Source organism: Scyliorhinus canicula, chromosome 11 (assembly GCF_902713615.1).
Source record: "Scyliorhinus canicula chromosome 11, sScyCan1.1, whole genome shotgun sequence".
NCBI lineage: Eukaryota > Metazoa > Chordata > Chondrichthyes > Carcharhiniformes > Scyliorhinidae > Scyliorhinus > Scyliorhinus canicula.
Window position 1 is genome coordinate 105029405 of NC_052156.1, and position 19057 is coordinate 105048461.

Genomic DNA, 19057 nt, shown 5'->3' on the forward strand with positions numbered 1-19057 from the left:
TATAAAACCACCACTCTGTTGGGAAAAGTTGTTATCCTGACCCTCCCCTTTTCGATTCAACCACCATGAACTGGAACCCATGGTCTAGGCTGAGCTTTCCAACGGACTGCTTTCTGGAGACACCCGTTTCCCATTCCGGCCAGCGGAACATGGCGCTGTCAGCGGGTCGCATGTTGGTAAATCCTGCACTCGGCCGTTTGGTTATACGGGTTGGAGCGGCGGCTGCGAGAGGTACCGACCGCCGCGGGGGAGGTTACCGGGGCTGGGCGGCAATCCGCTGCGCTCCGGACCTTGCTGTGCGCCGGATCCCCGGGGGAGCGCAGACACCGCGCACCCGGAGCTTAAAAACTCCCTGTTCCTGAGGTCTAACAACTCAATGTGGGTTTAAAAACTCCCTGTTCCTGAGGTCTAACAACTCAATGTGGGTTTAAAAACTCCCTATTCCTGAGGTCTAACAACTCAATGTGGGTTTAAAAACTCCCTATTCCTGAGGTCTAACAAATCAATGTGGGTTTAAAAACTCCCTGTCCCTGAGATCTAACAAATCAATGTGGGTTTTTAAAAACTCCCTGTTCCTGAGGTCTAACAAATCAGTGTGGGTTTAAAAACTCCCTGTCCCTGTTCCTGAGATCTAACAAATCAATGTGGGTTTTAAAAACTCCCTGTTCCTGAGGTCTAACAAATCAATGTGGGTTTTAAAAACTCCCTGTTCCTGAGGTCTAACAAATCAATGTGGGTTTTAAAAACTCCCTGTTCCTGAGGTCTAACAAATCAGTGTGGGTTTTCTGGATCCCTAGAATGAAGGATTGTCATATGAGGAGCGGTTGAGGACTTGAGTCTGTATTCTATGGCGTTTAGAAGGACGAGGGGGGATCTTATTGAAACTTACAGATTACTGAGGGATCTAGATAGAGTGAATGTGGAAAGGATGTTTCCACTAATGGGAGAATCTAGAAGCCGAGGGCACAGCCTCCGACTGAAGGGACGAATCTTTAAACAGATGAGGAGGAATTTCTTCAGCCAGAGGGTGGTGAATCTGTGGAATTCATTGCCGCAGATGGCTGTGGAAGCCAAGTCACTGAGTGACTTTAAGGTAGGGGGATCCGGGGTTGATCAGTGAGCGGGATCCGGGGTTATGGGGAGAAGGCAGGAGAATGGGGATGAGAAACATATCAGCCATGATTGAATGGCAGAGCAGACTCGATGGGCCGATTGTCCTAATTCTGCTCCTATATCTTATAGGTGTCAAAAACTCTGTCCCTAAGGTTGAACAACTGAATACGTGTTTTAAAACTCTGTCTTTGAGGTCTAACAACTGGGGAAGTGAGACCAGGGCAAACTTGGCCGAGTTACACCTGGACAGGATTGGGTCTGATGTCCTCTGAGAAGTCCTCGTGAGAAGTATTTCCAGAGAGGTTGGGGAGGGTTTAAACCAAAAGGGCAGGGGAATGGGAACCTCTGCAAGGTATCAGAGGAGGGAGAAACACTGATGAGAACAAACGACCAAAAGGGGAATAAAAATAAATCAAGGACCTGAATCAAACAGGGCTACAGTGAAAAATAATGGGACTAGGAGTGTTAAAGAGATGAGTCTTCAGGCTTTGTGCCTTAATGCATGGAGCATTTGCAATCAAATGAATTAATTCATCATGCAAATGGATGTAAATGGGTATGATACAGTCTGGATTATAGAGACATGGCTGCAGGGATGAGAATTGAACATCCATGGATATTCAGTATTTTGCAAGGACATACAAAGTAAAAAGCAGTGGGGTTGCATTGCTGGTTAAAGAGGAAATTAACACAATAGTGAGGAAGGATATTAGTTCCAACGATGTGCAATCTGGGTAGAGTTGAGAAACACCAAATGGCAAAAAACATCCAATGGGGGTTGTGTATAAACATCCCAAACTGTGGTGGTGATGTTGGGAATGGTATAAAACAGGAAATTAGAGATGCATACAAGGGTAACTCTAATCTGCATATAGATTGGGCAGATCAAATCAGTCACAATATCTGAGGAGGAATTTCTAGAATGCATATGGGATGGTTTTCTGAATCAATATGTTGAGGAACCAACTAGAGAACAGACCATCCAAGTCTGGTTATTGTGTATGAGAAAGGAATAATTGGCAATCTAGTTGAGGATGAGCGACCATAACATGATAGAATTCTTCATCACAATGGAGAGTGACGTAGTTGATTAAGACTCTGGTTCTGAAACTAAATAAAGGAAACTACAATGGTATGAGGCACAAGTTGGCTACGATGGATTGGGGAATGTTATTTAAAGGGATATAGAACATGGAAGAGTGCCAGAGGACTGGAGAGTGGATGACGGTGGATAAACAATGGCAAACCGCATGGGTGAACTGCAACAATTGTTCATTCCTGTCTGACGCAAAAATAGAACTGGAAAGGTGGCCAAACCATGGCTTACAAGGGATGTTAGAGATAAGATCCAAGGAAGAGGCATACAAATTGGCCAGAACAAACAGCAGACCTGGGGTTTGGGAGCAGTTTAGAATTCAGCAAAGGAGGACAAAGGGATTGACTAAGATGGGGGAAATAGAGTATGAGAATAAGCTTGTGGAATATAAACTGACTGTAAAAGCTTCTATAAGTATGTGAAGAGAAATGTTTGTTGAAGACAAATGTCCAGAGTCTGATTCAGGGAAATTTATAACTTTTATAAATTTTATAAAATTTATAAAATTAAAGCAGTCAATGCTGGACAATTTCATCAGGTCTGACAGCTGGAAGAGAGAACGGAACTGATGTTTCGCTTCTGGATAACTCTTTGTCAAAGGGTGAATTTATACCAGGGAACAAAGAAATGGTTGACCAACTAAATACATATTTTGGTTCTGACTTCACGAAGGAGGACACAAATAACATGCCAGAAATGTTGAGGAATACAGGGTTTAATGAAAGGGAGGAACTGAAGGAAATCAGTATGAGTAGGGAAATGGGTGTTGGGGAAATTGATGGTATTGAAGGTCAATAAATCCCCTTGGCCTGATAATCTACATCCCAAAGTACTAGAAATAGTGGATGCGTTGGTGCTTATCTTCCAAGATTCTATAGACTCGGGTACAGTTCCTACAGATTGGAGAGTAGCTTAAAAACTAGTCCCGCTATTTAAAAAGGGAGCTAGAGAGAAAAGACGTGAGTAGTGGAGGAATTGCTATAGTACACCATTATAAAATATTTAATAGCAGAGCACTTGAAAAGCAGTGGCAGAATCGTAGAATCGGCATGGATTTACGAAAGGGAAATCATACTTGTCAAATCTACTGTAACTCGTAAAGCTATAGAAATATATTTTTATTCAAACAAGATTTTCATTATAACAAAAAACAAGACAAATCCCAACCCTGTACTATACCAAAAATACATCCACCCAATCCCCCCAGTCCCCCTCAACCCCCATAGAGAAAACAGAACCTTAATAAAAAGACAACCCCCCCCCCCCCCCCAAGCTGAGGGTTATCAGTTGCCTGAAAAAGGAGATGAAGAAGAGCTGCCACCTCTAGTACAACCTTTCACTGATCCCCTCATGGTATACTTGATCTTCTCGGGTGCAGAAATGCCATCGGGTCCCTCCAACCAAGCCAAGGCCTTGGGTGGCACCGGGGACCTCCTCCCAAGCAGAACTTGGCTCTGGGCTATTAGCAAGGCGAAGGCTGGGACATCTGCTCCTATCCCCATCTACAGCACCGGCAAGTCTGATACTCCAAAAATGACCAGCACGGGCACGGCTCCAGCTGAACGCTCAAAATCCTTGGCAGTGAATCAGAAAAAGAGACCCAGAAACTAACAAGCTTGGGGCAAAACCAAAACATGTGAGTGTGATTCATCTGCCCCCTAGAGCACCATTGTAACTCGGCCAAGAACTGGACCCTATCCATAAGTGAAGGCAATGATTCCAGGGAAAATGAAGGAAACTCCTTGCATAAAATATCGTGGACTTGAAAGTACCTGAAAGCTTCCTCTCTGGAGCAGGAACTTCTCTCTCAGTTCATCTAGACCGGAGAACCTACCCTCCAGAAACATGTCTCTAAACTTCTCCAACCCCTCCCTCCCATTCCCTAAACGATGAATCTAAGGCAGATTGAACAAACCTACGGTTACTGAAAATCGGCACCAGCAGTGACATGGAACCAGTTTAAAGTGCTGCCCAAATTGACTCCAAACCTCCTCCATGCCCCCATATAGATTCTGGATCCTTGAACCATCCCCGTACTTTAACAATATTTTCCGCCCAGTAGTAACATAACAGATTAGGTAATGCCAACCCCCCCCCCCGACTGCCTGTCCCTTTGCATAAATGGCCTGCAAACCCAAGGAGTCTTGCCAGCCCAAACAAAACAGATACAATTTATTCACCTTGCAAAGCAATGCCTTGGGAAGAAAGACTGGGAGACACTGGAAGAAAAACCGTGGGAGATTAAGGAGCCAAACGGCCTGAGCAACTCCATTATCTCCAACTGGAGAGTGGGTCCGTGATATATATAGCAACATCCTGTGCTCCCTCCCCCCACACTCTATCCCCCTGCATCTATTAGACGACGTCAATGAAGTGGCTAGCAGTCGCTAAGGAAAACCAAAGCGGAGACAACAGACACCCTTGTTCAGGAGGAAATAACCCGAGCTCAGGGCATTAGTACGCACACTCACGGTGGGGGCCCAGTACAAAAATCTAATGCAGGAAATAAATTTTGACCTGAAGCCAAACCGCCCTAGGATTTCGGAGGTACCCCCAATCAACCCTATTGAAAACCTTCCCCTCATCCATTGACATAATCATCCCTGGCCCAGAGCATGGAAGGCGAGACCGCCTCATTCTTTCATGTTGAACTCAACGTACTCTTCAATCTCTCCAATGGCAGAGGATACACGCTCCTTTGTATCCATGAGCAAAGCCATGTCCAGTCTCCACGGGGGTTGCTAATAGTGGCCTGGCTCCAAAATTAGGTCCACAAAATGCAGAGCATGATCCAATATAACGATCGTCAAATACCCCCCTCACCCGAGGAAGAAGAGACCTACCCATCACAAAGAAGTCAATCCAGGGGTAAACCCGATCGATGTGGGGGATCAAAAAAGAAAACTCCTTATCTCTCAGAAACCTAAATCTCTACTGGTCTGCCCCTCGTCTGTTCCATGAACACTAATAACTCCTTTTCCGCTCTTAATGGACTGTTGACTTGGGACTCGACCTATCCAACGTAGGATCCAAAACACAACTGAAGACCCCATCTATAATTAGCTGATGTGAATCAATATCTAGGATAGATGGCAGCACCTTATTAATGACTGCCGTGTCATCCCAGTTTGGCGCATACACATTGACCAAAACAACTGGTGTGCCTGTCAATGACCAACTGATGATTATGTACCTCCCATCTGCATCTGCTAATATATTAGCTGCCGACAAAAAACACCCTCTTATTAATCAATACAGTGCACCCCTGCCCCCCATGTCCTACAATTGAGTGAGATACATTCCACACCAATCCCTTCTGCAATCTTATTTGATTCTCAAATGGGTTTCCTGTTCCTGTCCTTAAGCACTTTAGTTCACCCCCAGTCTGTTCTTCTTGAGAAACTCCTCACATTCTCCAGCGCATCAAAGTAATAGTCTCTGTCCTGGAAAGTCACCCAAAGATGAGCTGGTTACATCACACCAAACCTCACGTTGCTCTTGTACAGTGCGGCCGTGGCCTTATTTTAAACAATATATTTTCATTCAGCGTTTTCAATTTTCTACATAACAGCAAAACAATAACAAACCCTCCCAGAACCCTCTTTACCCCCCTCCCCATTTTGCGCAAAAAGACATCCAACAGAAATCTTCCCCCCCCCCCCCCCCCCCCCCCACTTATAATCTGCAATTTAATTTGCAAAATAAATCGCTGCCATCTCTGGTAGAACTCCTCAATTGCCCTCCTCACGGTTTACTTGGCTTTCTCCATATATTTATTTATTTTATTAATTTTTAAAAATTTAGCGTACCCAATTATTTTTTCCAATTAAAGGGGCAATTTAGCATGGCCAATCCACCTATCCTACACATCTTTTGGAATGGGGGCGAAACCCACGCAGACACGGGGAGAATGTGCAAACTCCACACGGACAGTGACCCAGGGCCGGGATTCGAACCCGGATCCTCAGCGCCGTAGGCAACAATGCTAACCACTGTGCCACCGTGTCGCCCCCAGGCTTTCTCCAGATATAAAAACTCCATAAGATCGCCCAGCCAAACTGAGATGCAAGTTGGAGAGGCTAACCTCCACCCCAGCAGCACCCACGTTCGAGCAATCAAGGAGGCGAAGGCCAGAATGCCAGCATCCATCCCTGCCTGCAGCTCCAGCAGGTCTGACACCCTAAATATGGCCCCGAAGGGACAGGGCTTCAGTTTAATTTGTAGAATCGCTGACATGGTGCTAAAGAAGGAGACTCGGAACGTCATGAGCCCAGGACACAACCTGAACATGTGCATATGCTTAGCTGGGTCCCTCCCACAACGTTCACACTCATCCTCTACTCCGGCAAACAATTGCTCATTCTGGATTTGGTCAAATGGGCCCTGTGCACCATCTTCAACTGTACGAACCCTAACTTCGACATGACGCCTCGCACCACACCACATTCTCCAACCCCAACTCCTCCTCCCATTTAGCCGTAACCCCCTCCACTGACACTGCATCTTCTGCTATAATCCTGTTAGAAACCCCAAACTACTCCCTCCATCCCTTCCAGCGAAAAAACCCTCTCCAACAATGAGGTACCACAGGGAATGTCAGAAAGATCTTTTTCACAAAATTGCAAACCTGTACGTACCAAAATGTGTCTGCTTGTGAAAGCCTAAATTTCTCTGACAACTCCAAGCTCACAGGACCTTAGTTAGGCCTCATTTGGAATATTGTGTATAATTGTAGTCGTCACACTACCAGAAGGATGTGGCTGCTTTGGAGAGGGTACAGAAGCAGTTTAGTAGGATGTTGCCTGGTATGGGGGGCATTAACTATGAGGAGAGGTTAGATAAACTCAGTTTGTTCTCACTGGAACGACAGAGGTTGAGAGACAACCTCTACATGATTGAGTGGCATGGACAGAGTGGATAGTCAGATGCTCTTTTCTAGGGTAGGAGAGTCGATTATTAAGGGACATAGGTTTAAGGTGCGTGGGGAAAAGTTTTAGAACAGATGCGCAAGGCAAGTTTTTTTACACAGAGGTTGGTAAATATATGAAACGCGTTGCCTGGGGAGGTGGTGGGAGCAGGTACGATTAGAGGCATTTAAGGGGCATCTAGCCAAATATATGAAATAGGGTGGAATGGAAGGATACAGACTCCGTAAGTGCATACGGTTTCAGTTTAGGCAGGTACCATGGTCGGTGCAGGCTTGGAGGGCCGAAGGGCCTGTTCCTGTGCAATGTTGTTCTTTGTTCTCACATATCGCCCCTCTAGAAAAAGATCCCTCATCCCTTCAACCCCCTTCTCCTCGCCCCGAAACCTAGCATCCAACCTCACCAGCTCAAACATATGGTTAGCACAGATCAGCGCCAGCTTCGATACCGCCCCCAATTTAAAGTGCTGCCGAAATTATCTCCATATCTTCAGTGTGGAGACCACCAACGAATTCACAGAACACTTCACAGGAGAAAACAGCAATGAGGCTGTCACTAACGCCCTTACCCCAGACATGAACCTGACTCCATCTGCACCCATACAGCACCAAGATCCCCATACCACCCCTGCACCTTCACAGCATTCACCACGCAGTAATAATATAATAACATTCACACTGCAATGATACCCAGATACCGAAAATGGGAACCCGTTAAATGGAACATCCCCCAGATTAGCTCCCTCCCTTGTGGAATGACGGGGAAAACGCTCACTTTTCTCCCACTTCAATTTATATCCAGAAAAAGCCCCAAACGCTTCAGCAGCACTATGATATCGCCCATTGTGGGGATCGGATCCGTCAAGTACAAAAGAATAGTGTACAAGGACACCCTGTGTACCATTCGTGCCCCATTATCCTTTTCCACTTAGACCTTGGCTTTATTAGACGCTGCGCACCTTCTTGCCAGCTCTGCCCCAATATTTTCATATATTCTGATGGCATGGCCCTCCCATCTACAGTCCCAATGGTCCTTCGCCCACCTCAGGACCTGCACCGTATTCAGGTATCGATGAAATCTGACTATGATTGCCTGTGGTGGTTCCCCAGATCTATGCTACTGCCTCAGCGACCGATGGGCTCAGTCCAACTTGGAAGAGGTTGGAAAGATCCCCCCCCCCCACCAACTTTCCGAACATCTTGGACATGTTTGAGCCATCCAGGCCCACTGGCAGCCCAATGATTCTTATGTTTTGACATCTGGAGTGGTCCTCCAGATTGTCAACCTTGGCCTTTAGCACTCTGCGCTCCTCAACCAACAAGGCCATCTCTGCAGCTAGGGAGACAATCCGATCACTGTGGTCAGAGTCCCACCTCTAATGTCTATATCGTCGCCCCTTGTACCTCTATCGCCGATCCACTTTGTCCATGGCCACCAGAATTGGGACAAAGCCCCCTCCATTGCCTTCTCCAGATACTCAGTGACTGCCTGCTGCTGCTTCTTAAATGCGGCGGTCAAGAGGCTAACAAACATCTCAGTCGACCAGAGGCAGATGCCGCCGCCATGATTTCCCCCTGCTGAGGCTCTAGGAAGGTCTGAGTCTAACAACGATCCTTTGCCTGACTTCTGCCTTGTGTAATATTTACTGGACATTACTCCTACGAGCAGATATGATTCCATCAAACTACACCGATTTCCCCCAAACAATCGCCCATAAAACGGGCAAAAGGGCCAAAACCAAAGTACCCTGGCGGGAGCCACCACATCGCCGCCACCAGAAGTCCGTAACTTGTAGAGTTGATGAGGGTGGATGTTGTTTATTTGGACTTCCAGAAGGCTTTCGACAAAGTCTCACATAAGAGATTAGCCTGTCAAATTAAAGCACATGGGATTGGGGATAGTGCATTGAGATGGCTAGAAAACTGGTTGACAGACAGGAAACAAAGTGTAGGAATAAATGGGTATTTTTCCAAATGGCAGGCAGTGATGAGTGGAGTACCATAGGGACCCCAGCTATTCACAATATATATTAATGATTTAGATGAGGGCACTAAATGTAACATCTCTAAATTTGTAGATGACACAAAGCTGGGTGGGAGGATGCAGAGATGCTTCACTGTGATTTGGACAAGTTGAGGGAGTAGGCAAATTAATGGCAGTTGCAGTATAATGTGGAAAAATATGAGGTTACCACTTTGGTAGCAAAACAGGAAGGCCGCTTATTATCTGGTTCTCGATTGAGAGACGAATGTGCAACGAGACTTGGGTCTCCTTGTACGTAATCGCTAAAGGTAAGCATGCAATGGGCCAAATGGTCTCCTTCTGCACTATAGGGATTCTATTGCATGTTGTTCAGAATGGAATTTATCGGGCAGCTCGGTGGCGCAGTGGTTAGCATTGCTGCCTCATGGCACCGAGGTCCCAGGTTCGATCCCGGCTCTGGGTCACTGTGTGGAGTTTGCATATTCTCCCTGTGTTTGCGTGGCTTTCGCCCCCAAAACCCAAAGATGTGCAGGGTAGGTGGATTGGCCATGCAAAATTGTCCCTTAATTGGAAAAAATGAATTGCGTACTCTAAATTTATTTTGAAAAAAAAAAGTATGGAATTTATCCAGTGTGATAGCTTCACCAGGTTGCTACCTCATTTTTAGGTATGCCTGGTGCTACCAGGTTGACACCTCATTTTTAGGTATGGCTGGTGCTGCTCCTGGCATGCTGTGCTGCAATGTTCATTGAACTATGGTTGCAGACCCGGCTTGATGGTAATGGTAGCATGAGGATATGCCGGGTCACGAGGTTACAGATTGTGTTTGTATACAATTCTGATACTACTGATGGCCCACAGTGCCTCATGAATGCCCAGTTTTGAGTTGCTAGATGTTTGAAAGCTGTCCAATTTAGACCATAAGACATAGGAGTGGAAGTAAGGCCATTCGGCCCATCGAGTCCACTCCGCCATTCAATCATGGCTGATGGGCATTTCAACTCCACCTACCAGCATTCTCCCCGTAGCCCTTAATTCCTCACGACATCAAGAATTTATCTATCTCTGCCTTGAAGCCATTTAGCGTCCCGGCCTCCACTGCACTCCGCGGCAATGAATTCCACAGGCCCACCACTCTCTGGCTGAAGAAATGTCTCCGCATTTCTGTTCTGAATTTACCCCCTCTAATTCTAAGGCTGTGCCCACGGGTCCTCGTCTCCTCGCCTAACGGAAACAGTTTCTTTGCGTCCACCCTTTCTAAGCCATGTATTATCTTGTAAGTTTCTATTAGATCTCCCCTTAACCTTCTAAACTCCAATGAATACAATCCCAGGATCCTCAGCCGTTCATCATATGTTAGACCCGCCATTCCAGGGATCATCCGTGTGAATCTCCGCTGGACACGCTCCAGTGCCAGTATGTCCTTCCTGAGATGTGGGGCCCAAAACTGGACACAGTACTCCAAATGGGGCCTAACCAGAGCCTTATAAAGGCTCAGTAGCACATCGCTGCTTTTATATTCCAACCCTCTTGAGATAAATGACAACATTGCATTCGCTTTCTTAATCACAGATTCAACCTGCATGTTTACCTTTAGGGAATCCTCGACTAGCACTCCCAGTTCCCTTTGTACTTTGGCATTATGAATTTTCTCACCGTTTAGAAAGTAGTCTATGCTTGGATTCTTTTTTCCAAAGTGCAAGACCTCACATTTTCTCACGTTGAATTGCATCAGCCATTTCCTGCACCACTCTCCCAAACTGTCTAGATCCTTCTGCAGCCTCCCCACTTCCTCAGCACTACCTGCCTGACCACCTAACTTCGTATCATCAATTTGATATGGAGTTGGTAATACACAACACAATGGATGGTATCAATGTGGAACTTCATCTCTACAAGGAGTGTGTGGTGGCTACACCTACTGACACGGCCATGGAGATGCATCTGCGACAAGTAGGTTGGTGAAGACGAGGTCAAATGTTTTTTCCTCTTGTTGGTTCCCTCGCCACCTGACATTAGTAGTAGTGCTTCCAAGCCAGTCTTGGTGATGGAAATTAATGCCCTGCACTCAAGAGTATATTCTGCAGAATATATTCTGTATCTTTGCCACCCTGTGCTTCCTCCAAGCGGTGTTCAACATGGAGTACTGATTCATCAGAGGGAGGAGGGTTAGGTGGTAATTAGCAGGAGGTTTATGTTTAACCTGATGCCATAAGCCTTCATGTGCTCTAGAGTCGACATCGAAGATCCCAAGGCAACTCCCGTAACAGCCTCCCCGAACAGGCGCCGGAATGTGGCAACTAGGGACTTTTCACAGTAACTTCATTTGAAGCCTACTTGTGACAATAAGCGATTTTCATTTCATTTCATATACTCTTGTGCTGCCTCCTTGTGGGACAGGACATAGTCTGGGTTGGTGATCGTGGTGTTTGGGACATTGTACAGTATGACTCCAGATCAGGCTGTTGCTTGATGTGGTCTGTGGAACAACACTCCCAATTTTGGCACAAGCCCCCCCCCCCCCCCCCCCCCCCAGATGTTAGTAAGGACTTTGTAGAATCGACAGCTGGTTCTGCCGGGCCATTTCTGGTGTGTAGGTGGATGCCAGGTGTTCCATTTGGTTTCAATATTTCTTTGACTTTGTGGCAATTTGAAACAACTGAGTGACTTGCTTGACCATTTCAGAGGGCATTTAAGAATCCATCTCTCTCCTGAAGGACAGCAGTGAACCAGTTGGCTATTTTAACCCACTAGTGCTAGCCCACAAATGACTAGGTTAATTTCACAATTGGTTGCAATGGGATTTGAACTCCTAACCTCTGGGTTGCTATTTCCAATACGCCACTGTAGCCATACACAACTTTTTAAAAAAATAATAATTTTAGCGTGGCCAATCCACCTACCATACACATGAAAATTGCTTATTGTCACGAGTAGGCTTCAACGAAGTTACTGTGAAAATCCCCTAGTCGCCACATTTCCGGCGCCTGTCCGGGGAGGCTGGTACGGGAATTGAACCGTGCTGCTGGCCTGCTTGGTCTGCTTTAAAACCTGCGATTTAGCCGAGTGAGCTAAACCAGTCCCTGATCTTTGGTATTCTGCAGAATATTGCAGAATTCTGCAGAAGACCCACATCTTTGGGTCGTGGGGGCGAGACCCATGCAGACACACCCGAGAATGTGCAAACTCCATACGGAGAGTGACCCAGGTCCTCGGTGCTGTGAGGCAGCAGTGCTAACTACTGCGCCACCATGCCACCCCCGCCATACACAACTCTTGTCTGTATGATCAGGTTAGTATTCAAACTACAACAATTTTGAATTGCACTTTTAGTTCTTTAAATGAAGTGTGGGAGTGATTTCTTTGGACTGCAAGTATGGTGGGATCGAAATTATGGAATTATGATATCCCAATATTTCATGTCGTCTTATCCAAATATGAATAAATCATTGGAATAGATGCATATAAAAGGTTTTGTAAATCTGACCCATTTGGTAGCATTCTTGCTTGAATCTCAAAGTTCTGAGTTCAAGACCGACCCAAGGCTTGAGCACAAAAATCAAGGCTGACATTCCAGTGTTGGAAGTGACCTCTTTTGGATGAGATATTAAACCAAAGACCTGTCTGCACTCTCATTGAATGGCAAATATCCCACATCACTATTCACTATTTTGAAGAAGAGCAGAGAAGTTATTCCTGGTGTACTGGCCAATATTTATCCCTTGATCAATATCTCAAAAACAGATTATCTGCTCATTATCACATTGGTTTGTGGAAGGCTGTCTGTGCACAGCTTAGCTGCCGCGTTTCCTTCATTACATTATAGCAGTCTTTATCCGTCTTTATGGCCAATGAAGTATGTAAAGACAAATGAAGTTGAACCGCCAGTCTCCAAATGTGATTTTGTTTTTTTGTTTTGAAAAGCACTATAGAAATGCAATGTTTTGTTTCTTTATAAAATTATTTTTCCCAATAAGATAACTTAATTAACATGTCTTTGTCATAATGGTGTGAATGACTAATCTAAGCTGTATTATTTTGTGCAGGTGGAGTTGGGAGTTGTGTTTGTCACAAGTCTACATATGCTGCTCTTCCCAACGATTACAACTGGTGAGTAACTGTATTTCTGATTTGTCGCATCCACGTATGGCAGCTTTTGAATTCAATTACTGAAGCAGCTTCCATCTCTTTACAGCAAAGTTGAACTTGCAGTGACATCAGATGGACAGACAGTAGTCTGTTACCATCCATCAGTGGACATCCCGTATGAACACACCAAGGTAGAACTGATGGATTCTTATATTGAGGGTTTTGTGGAAGTCTGAGTTGCAGAGTTCATGTTACAATTATGTATATTTATGGCAGTTTTGCTCAATCGCAATGAGTTGAATTTGAATTATGATGTACTGTTCATGTTTACCATAATGAGCCAAACACATCATAATGTTCCATGTAACAGGAAATAGAGGAGACCCTTCTCATCTTTTGTGCTCTGAACTATTAACTCCTTGTGCTAAAGACTGGGAAGATGCACGATTGACTCACTATACTTTAATTCTGTTCTCTGGTTGAGCATATCACTGGCGCCATCCTATTGTGTGCTTCCCAACAGACCAGACAAGGAGGCTGTGGAAGATATCTGAAAGTGGTCAGTCTGCCTGGTTGTCCTTTTGTGGTGTAATGGGATATAGCCAAACTGGTAAAAGCAGAGGGGGATTGGCTATTATCGGGGTAAAAATACTGAACACAACACATTACAATTTGAGACTGAAGTTGCAGCTTAATTTGTCGGGAGAAAAATAAATATAAATTTCTAACTTTCTTTGCAATTATTTTTTTTTTTAAATCAGTACTTTTTTCTGCATTGCTTAATATGGTTTCAAGTTTCAGAGCTTCCCAGTCTCGGTACCTTCGTTCCCCATATGATGAATTCTGCTCACAGCTATTCTGGGAAGAAGCAGAGAGGGGAGGCTTTCTCTCAAAAGGGAATGCATGGGTGCATGTCCTAAACAACCTGTGCTTGTATCCCAAAAGTGTCCCACAGCTTTACTGAAGCAGAATCAGACAAGAATAGTCACTGAGCCAAAGGGATAAATAGAACATACAGTGCTGAAGGAGGCTATTCTGCCCATCGGGTCTGCACCGACCTACTTAAGCCTATCCCCGTAACCCAATAACCCATCCTAACCTTTTTTGGTCACTAAGGGCAATTTATCATGGCCAATCCACCTAACCTGCACATCTTTGGACTGTGGGAGGAAACCGGAGCACCCGGAGGAAACCCACAAAGACACGGGGAGAATGTGCAGACTCCGCACAGACAGTGACCCAGCGGGGAATTGAACCTGGGACCCTGGCAGTGTGAAGCCACAGTGTTATCCATTTGTACTACCATGCTGCCCACGGCAATGAGGAAGAAATGGAAGTGGTAACCTGGCATTTAGGGAGCAAATTTGAGAACTAGGCTTGGCAGCTGAAAGCTCGCAATCAGCAGAGGCCTTAGTAATTGAGTAATGGTCTTTGCTTTTTTTTGTATTTTTATAAACCAAATAATGTCCTTTAAAACCAGTTTGTAGCCTACCTATTTATCAACTAAATGTTAAAACTAAATTGAAGGTAATTTCCCAGATTCGATCTGTGTTCTGTTTTGCAGCCCATTTCAAGACCTTCCCCTGTGGAGAACAAAGAGGAGACTCATGACCAGGTGCTAAAGGCCAGGTTGGATAAAGAAGTGCTGTGTGATAAACAGGCCCCTACAATTGAAGAACTCAGTAAAATGTTCTATACAACAAAGCACCGTTGGTATCCAGTTGGGCGGTGAGTATTATTTTTGTAGTTCAGTTTGGTTTCTGTATTTGTGAGCTGTGTTCAATAAAACCACATCTACTGTAAACTTTGAAGCTATATTCACCTGTAGAAAATCATCCCTCCATCTCAAGCTTTGCAGCTGTATAAGGTGAGGACAGTTTTTTGCACACCAATACAAAAAAACTAAGCTCACATTTGTAACCCTTCCTCTTCCCACTCCTAGTTTGGTGTAAGGGGAAACTGTGGATTGCCTTCCATTGTTGTCGGTGTATTCAATCCACAGATTTGAACTACATTGTGCTACTCTTTGATCTTTTATTGATCAATCATATAGGGAGCAGGAGGAGGTCATTTCGGTCTCCCATTTAATTTTGATCATAGCTGATCTGAACATTAACTGTGCCTACCTGTCCTTGCTCTGTAACCCTTCAGACCCTTGCCTAACAAAAATCTGTTGGTTCACAGTTTTAAAATTTTCACTCCTAGCCTCAACAGCTTTTTGGGGAGTGTTCTGAAATATGCTGGTGTTCAATGTCAAGGCATCCCAAATCCCAGAAGGGAAACTTGGAATGCCAACTACTATTTATTTTTGCAATTTGGAAAAAGTGAGAAAATAAATGAAACCCAATGAGGAAAGGGGTCAGTCTGGTTGTAAATGATCAAATAACAATGTTTCTTAAACTTTAAAAAAACAAGAAAGGCAACAGTGAAGAACAACATTTGCAATTAACTATAATAATGGTTACCCAGACAGTATATTTAAATCCCCCCCCCCCCCCAATCCAAATCTATCTACTTTCTTAAAATGTTCCCCAAAACATCCCATAGATTTTAACACTGAATCAAATCCAACAAATAATTACCATGAGGGACCTGTAATTTTCTTTTGGGAACCTTTCCTCTCGTTTAGAGTAGAACTTAATGAATGTTGTCTCTCAGTTTCAATTTGCGCAACAGCTTGATTCTCTGAGAGTTCTGTTTTGCAACTGTTGGTGGCTATGATACAGGTCCCGAGACTGCTAGTCTATACTTTGCTTAACAAAGTAACTGTTAAACCCTGCTACTGAGCTGCATCTCACAATCCTCAGTGCAGTTAAAACCCTATCCGTTTCTTTTTTAACCAGTTCTTTTTTTATTTCATTCCAGCTTCCTAACAAGGAGAAAGTTCCATATTTCCAAAACCATTTGTGGGAAGAAGTGTTTTTAACACCACCCCTTTTTTTTTTATATTCATGGGAATTTAAAATGTGGTCATAGTTTCATGCTTTGGTATCATTCGGGTGATTCCGTGCTGCATCCCCACCAACACCAGTATATTTCTCCTTGGGTATGCTGCCCAGAACTGAATGTGGCATTCTAGAGGTGTTTAACCAGAGCTCTGTGCAACAGTAACTTAACATTGAATTAATCTTTTTTTTAACAAACAATTTTATTGAGGTATTTTAGGCATATAGAAAAAGTGACATTGTACAGTACAAAAACAAAAAGTCAAATTACAAATTAAACATAGTGCAAACCACGGCTCTGTTCACGCACGGACCTGCCTCAATATCCCCCTACTGTACTCTACTCTTCCCTAGCCCCCCCCCCCTGCTGACGCTTACTCCTCTGCGAGGAAGTCAATAAATAGCTGCCACCTTTGGGCGAACCCCAATAGCGAACCTCTCAAGGTGAACTTGACTTGCGGCCAAGAAAGCTCGCCATGTCCAATAGCCAAACCTCAGCCCTCGGGGGCTTTGATTCCCTCCATGCTAACAATATTTGTCGCCAGGCTACCAGGGATGGTAGCCAAAGATTGCCACCTCCAGGCTCATTACCACCCCAGTTTTCAATACCCGGGGCATGACATCTTCAAATCTCTGCCAATACCCCCTGAGTTTAGGATGCGACCAGAACATGTATACATGGTTAGCCGGCCCTCCGGCGCATCTAGCACACATGTCCTCCAGCCCAAAGAATCTGCTCATCCAGGTTACCGTCATGTGGGCCCCGTGCACGACCTTAAACTGGATCAGGCTGAGCCTGGCGCATGTTGCGGTCGTGTTTACTCTGCTCAAGGCATCTGCCGAAATACCGTCCTCAAAGCTCCCACCTGAGCTCCTCCTCCCACTTAAGCTTCAGGTCCTCGGTCTGCATATCCTCAGCTCTCATTAGCTCCTTGTAGACGTCTGAAACTCTACCCTCTCCCCGAGAAACTACCCTGTTTAGCCTCCCCTTCGACACGAGACGTGGGAAGGACGGCACCAGTCTGCGAACAAAATCCCTCAACAGCAAGTATCTAAAGTCGTTCCCTCTCGCCAGCCCAAACTTCTCCTCCAGTGCCCTCATGCTCGGAAAGCTCCCTTCCAGGAACAGATCCTCCATCCTCACAATCCCCGCCCTCCTTCACAGTCGATTTCCCCCCGTCCATGTTCCCCGGGGCAAATCGGTGGTTGCTGCAGATTGGGGTCCACACCGATGCTCTTACCTCCCCTACATGCCTCCTCCATTTGTCCCAGATCCGAAGTGTCGCCACCACTATCGGGCTGGTGGAGTACTGTGCCGGCGAAAGCGGCAGAGGCACCGTGACCAGGGCTGCCAAGCTAGTGCCCCTGCATGAAGCAGCCTCCATCTGTTCCCAAACCGACCCTGCCCCCACCATCCATTTCCTTATCATCGCTATGTTGGCCGCCCAGTAATAGTTGCTGAAGTTCGGCAACGCCAGCCCCCCTTCTCCTCTGTTCCTTTCAAGCATCATCCTCTTCACCCGCGGGGACTTCCCTGCCCATACAGATCCGAGAATAATTTTATTCGGCCTCTTAAAGAAGGACCACGGGATAAAGATGGGGAGACACTGAAAAACAAACAAGTACCGCGGGAGAATCGTCATCTTAACAGTCCCTCCCTGCCAATAACATCTCATTAACATTTTAATCTTTTTTTGTACCTATCCACTAGAATCTAATTGGATTCCTAAACCTCTTGGCTCCTCCACAGTTCCTCGCTTCTTGTTACCATTTCGAAAATACTCATCCATCAAAGTGCATCACCTCACATTTCCACATTATGTCAAGTTGTATGCACTCACTTAATCCACATATCATTTTCAGTTATTGGAAGGTTTAGTATTCAAGGAATCATTAATGAAAAGGTTCAATTATGGAAGTATCAGAAAATATTATGAGTATGGGTGTATGCCTATTTTGTTGTTCCACAATGAAGGGATTAAAATGTCTCCTTTTTGTTTAAAGTTACCGCAGGCAGAAGATTAAATCTAATCCTCCAAAAGACAGATGATGCACCTTCAGCTCTGGAATTGCCTCTGCTACTGATACATCCACTGGACAGGAAAGAGCTTTGGTGCTTGCTCTAGGAGTCTATGGTTTCAATCGCATGTGACACTTTGATATTTGAACTGTTTAAGAAGCAGTCTTGCATGCAAAAATGAAGCCCCTTCTAAGCCATGGAATGGCTGTTCAGCAGTTCATTGTTGTCAGTTCACTATGTTAACATAATAAAATCTTAAAAAAAGATTTTCTCATCTCATTATTAACTTTGAGACAGTTTTTGAACTACTTATTCAATCCACCAATTTGTGTCTCCATGGGAAGGCAGATTGAGATGAACTGGACACACATGGTAGCACAGCAGTTAGCACTGTTGCTTCACAACACCAGGGTCCCAGGTTGGATTCCCGCTTGGGCCACTGTTTGTGCGGAGTCTGAATGTTCTCCCCATGTCTACGTGGATTTCCTCCCGATGCTCCTGTTCCCTCCCACAAGTCCCGAAAGACGTGCTTGTTAGGTGATTTTAGACATTCTGAATTCTCCCTCAGAGTACCCGAATAGGCGACTAGGAGATTTTCACAGTAACTTCGTTGCAGTGTTAATGTAAGCCTACTTGTGACAATACTAAAGATATTATTATTCTGTCAATTTAAGACATAAACTAGACTGTCTTGTCACTCCATGGGCTTTATTCTGTGTTTTTCTGGATTGAGTAGTGTGTATTAGAGACAATTGTATCAAAAGCAGAAGTTTCACGAAAGTGACTCTGGATATAATTTGGAGCATAAAAAAAAGTAAAGTGAGTATTTCAATAGACAAGGACTAAATTCTAGTAGAAATATTACAACACAGTTCTGAAGTGAGTA

At 44.9% G+C, this 19057-nt stretch overlaps 2 protein-coding genes across 3 annotated transcripts in view; one reads left to right on the plus strand and one right to left on the minus strand.

Moving 5' to 3' along the window:
* Nucleotides 1-19057, minus strand: part of socs2 (suppressor of cytokine signaling 2) — a 106950-nt gene that overhangs the window by 46825 nt on the left and 41068 nt on the right. The gene's annotated exons all lie outside the window — the stretch shown is intronic.
* On the plus strand, nt 58-18437 carry mrpl42 (mitochondrial ribosomal protein L42). 2 transcript variants are annotated; one of them, XM_038810965.1, is made up of 5 exons: nt 58-231; nt 13164-13227; nt 13313-13397; nt 14771-14934; nt 18156-18437. In XM_038810965.1, exons 1-5 carry the CDS (start codon nt 66-68, stop codon nt 18199-18201), a joined length of 525 nt encoding a protein of 174 aa, XP_038666893.1. In that variant the 5' UTR covers nt 58-65; the 3' UTR covers nt 18202-18437. The 2 variants fall into 2 exon arrangements, with proteins under 2 accessions (XP_038666893.1, XP_038666894.1); XM_038810966.1 differs by lacking the exon at nt 58-231 and adding an exon at nt 10966-11074.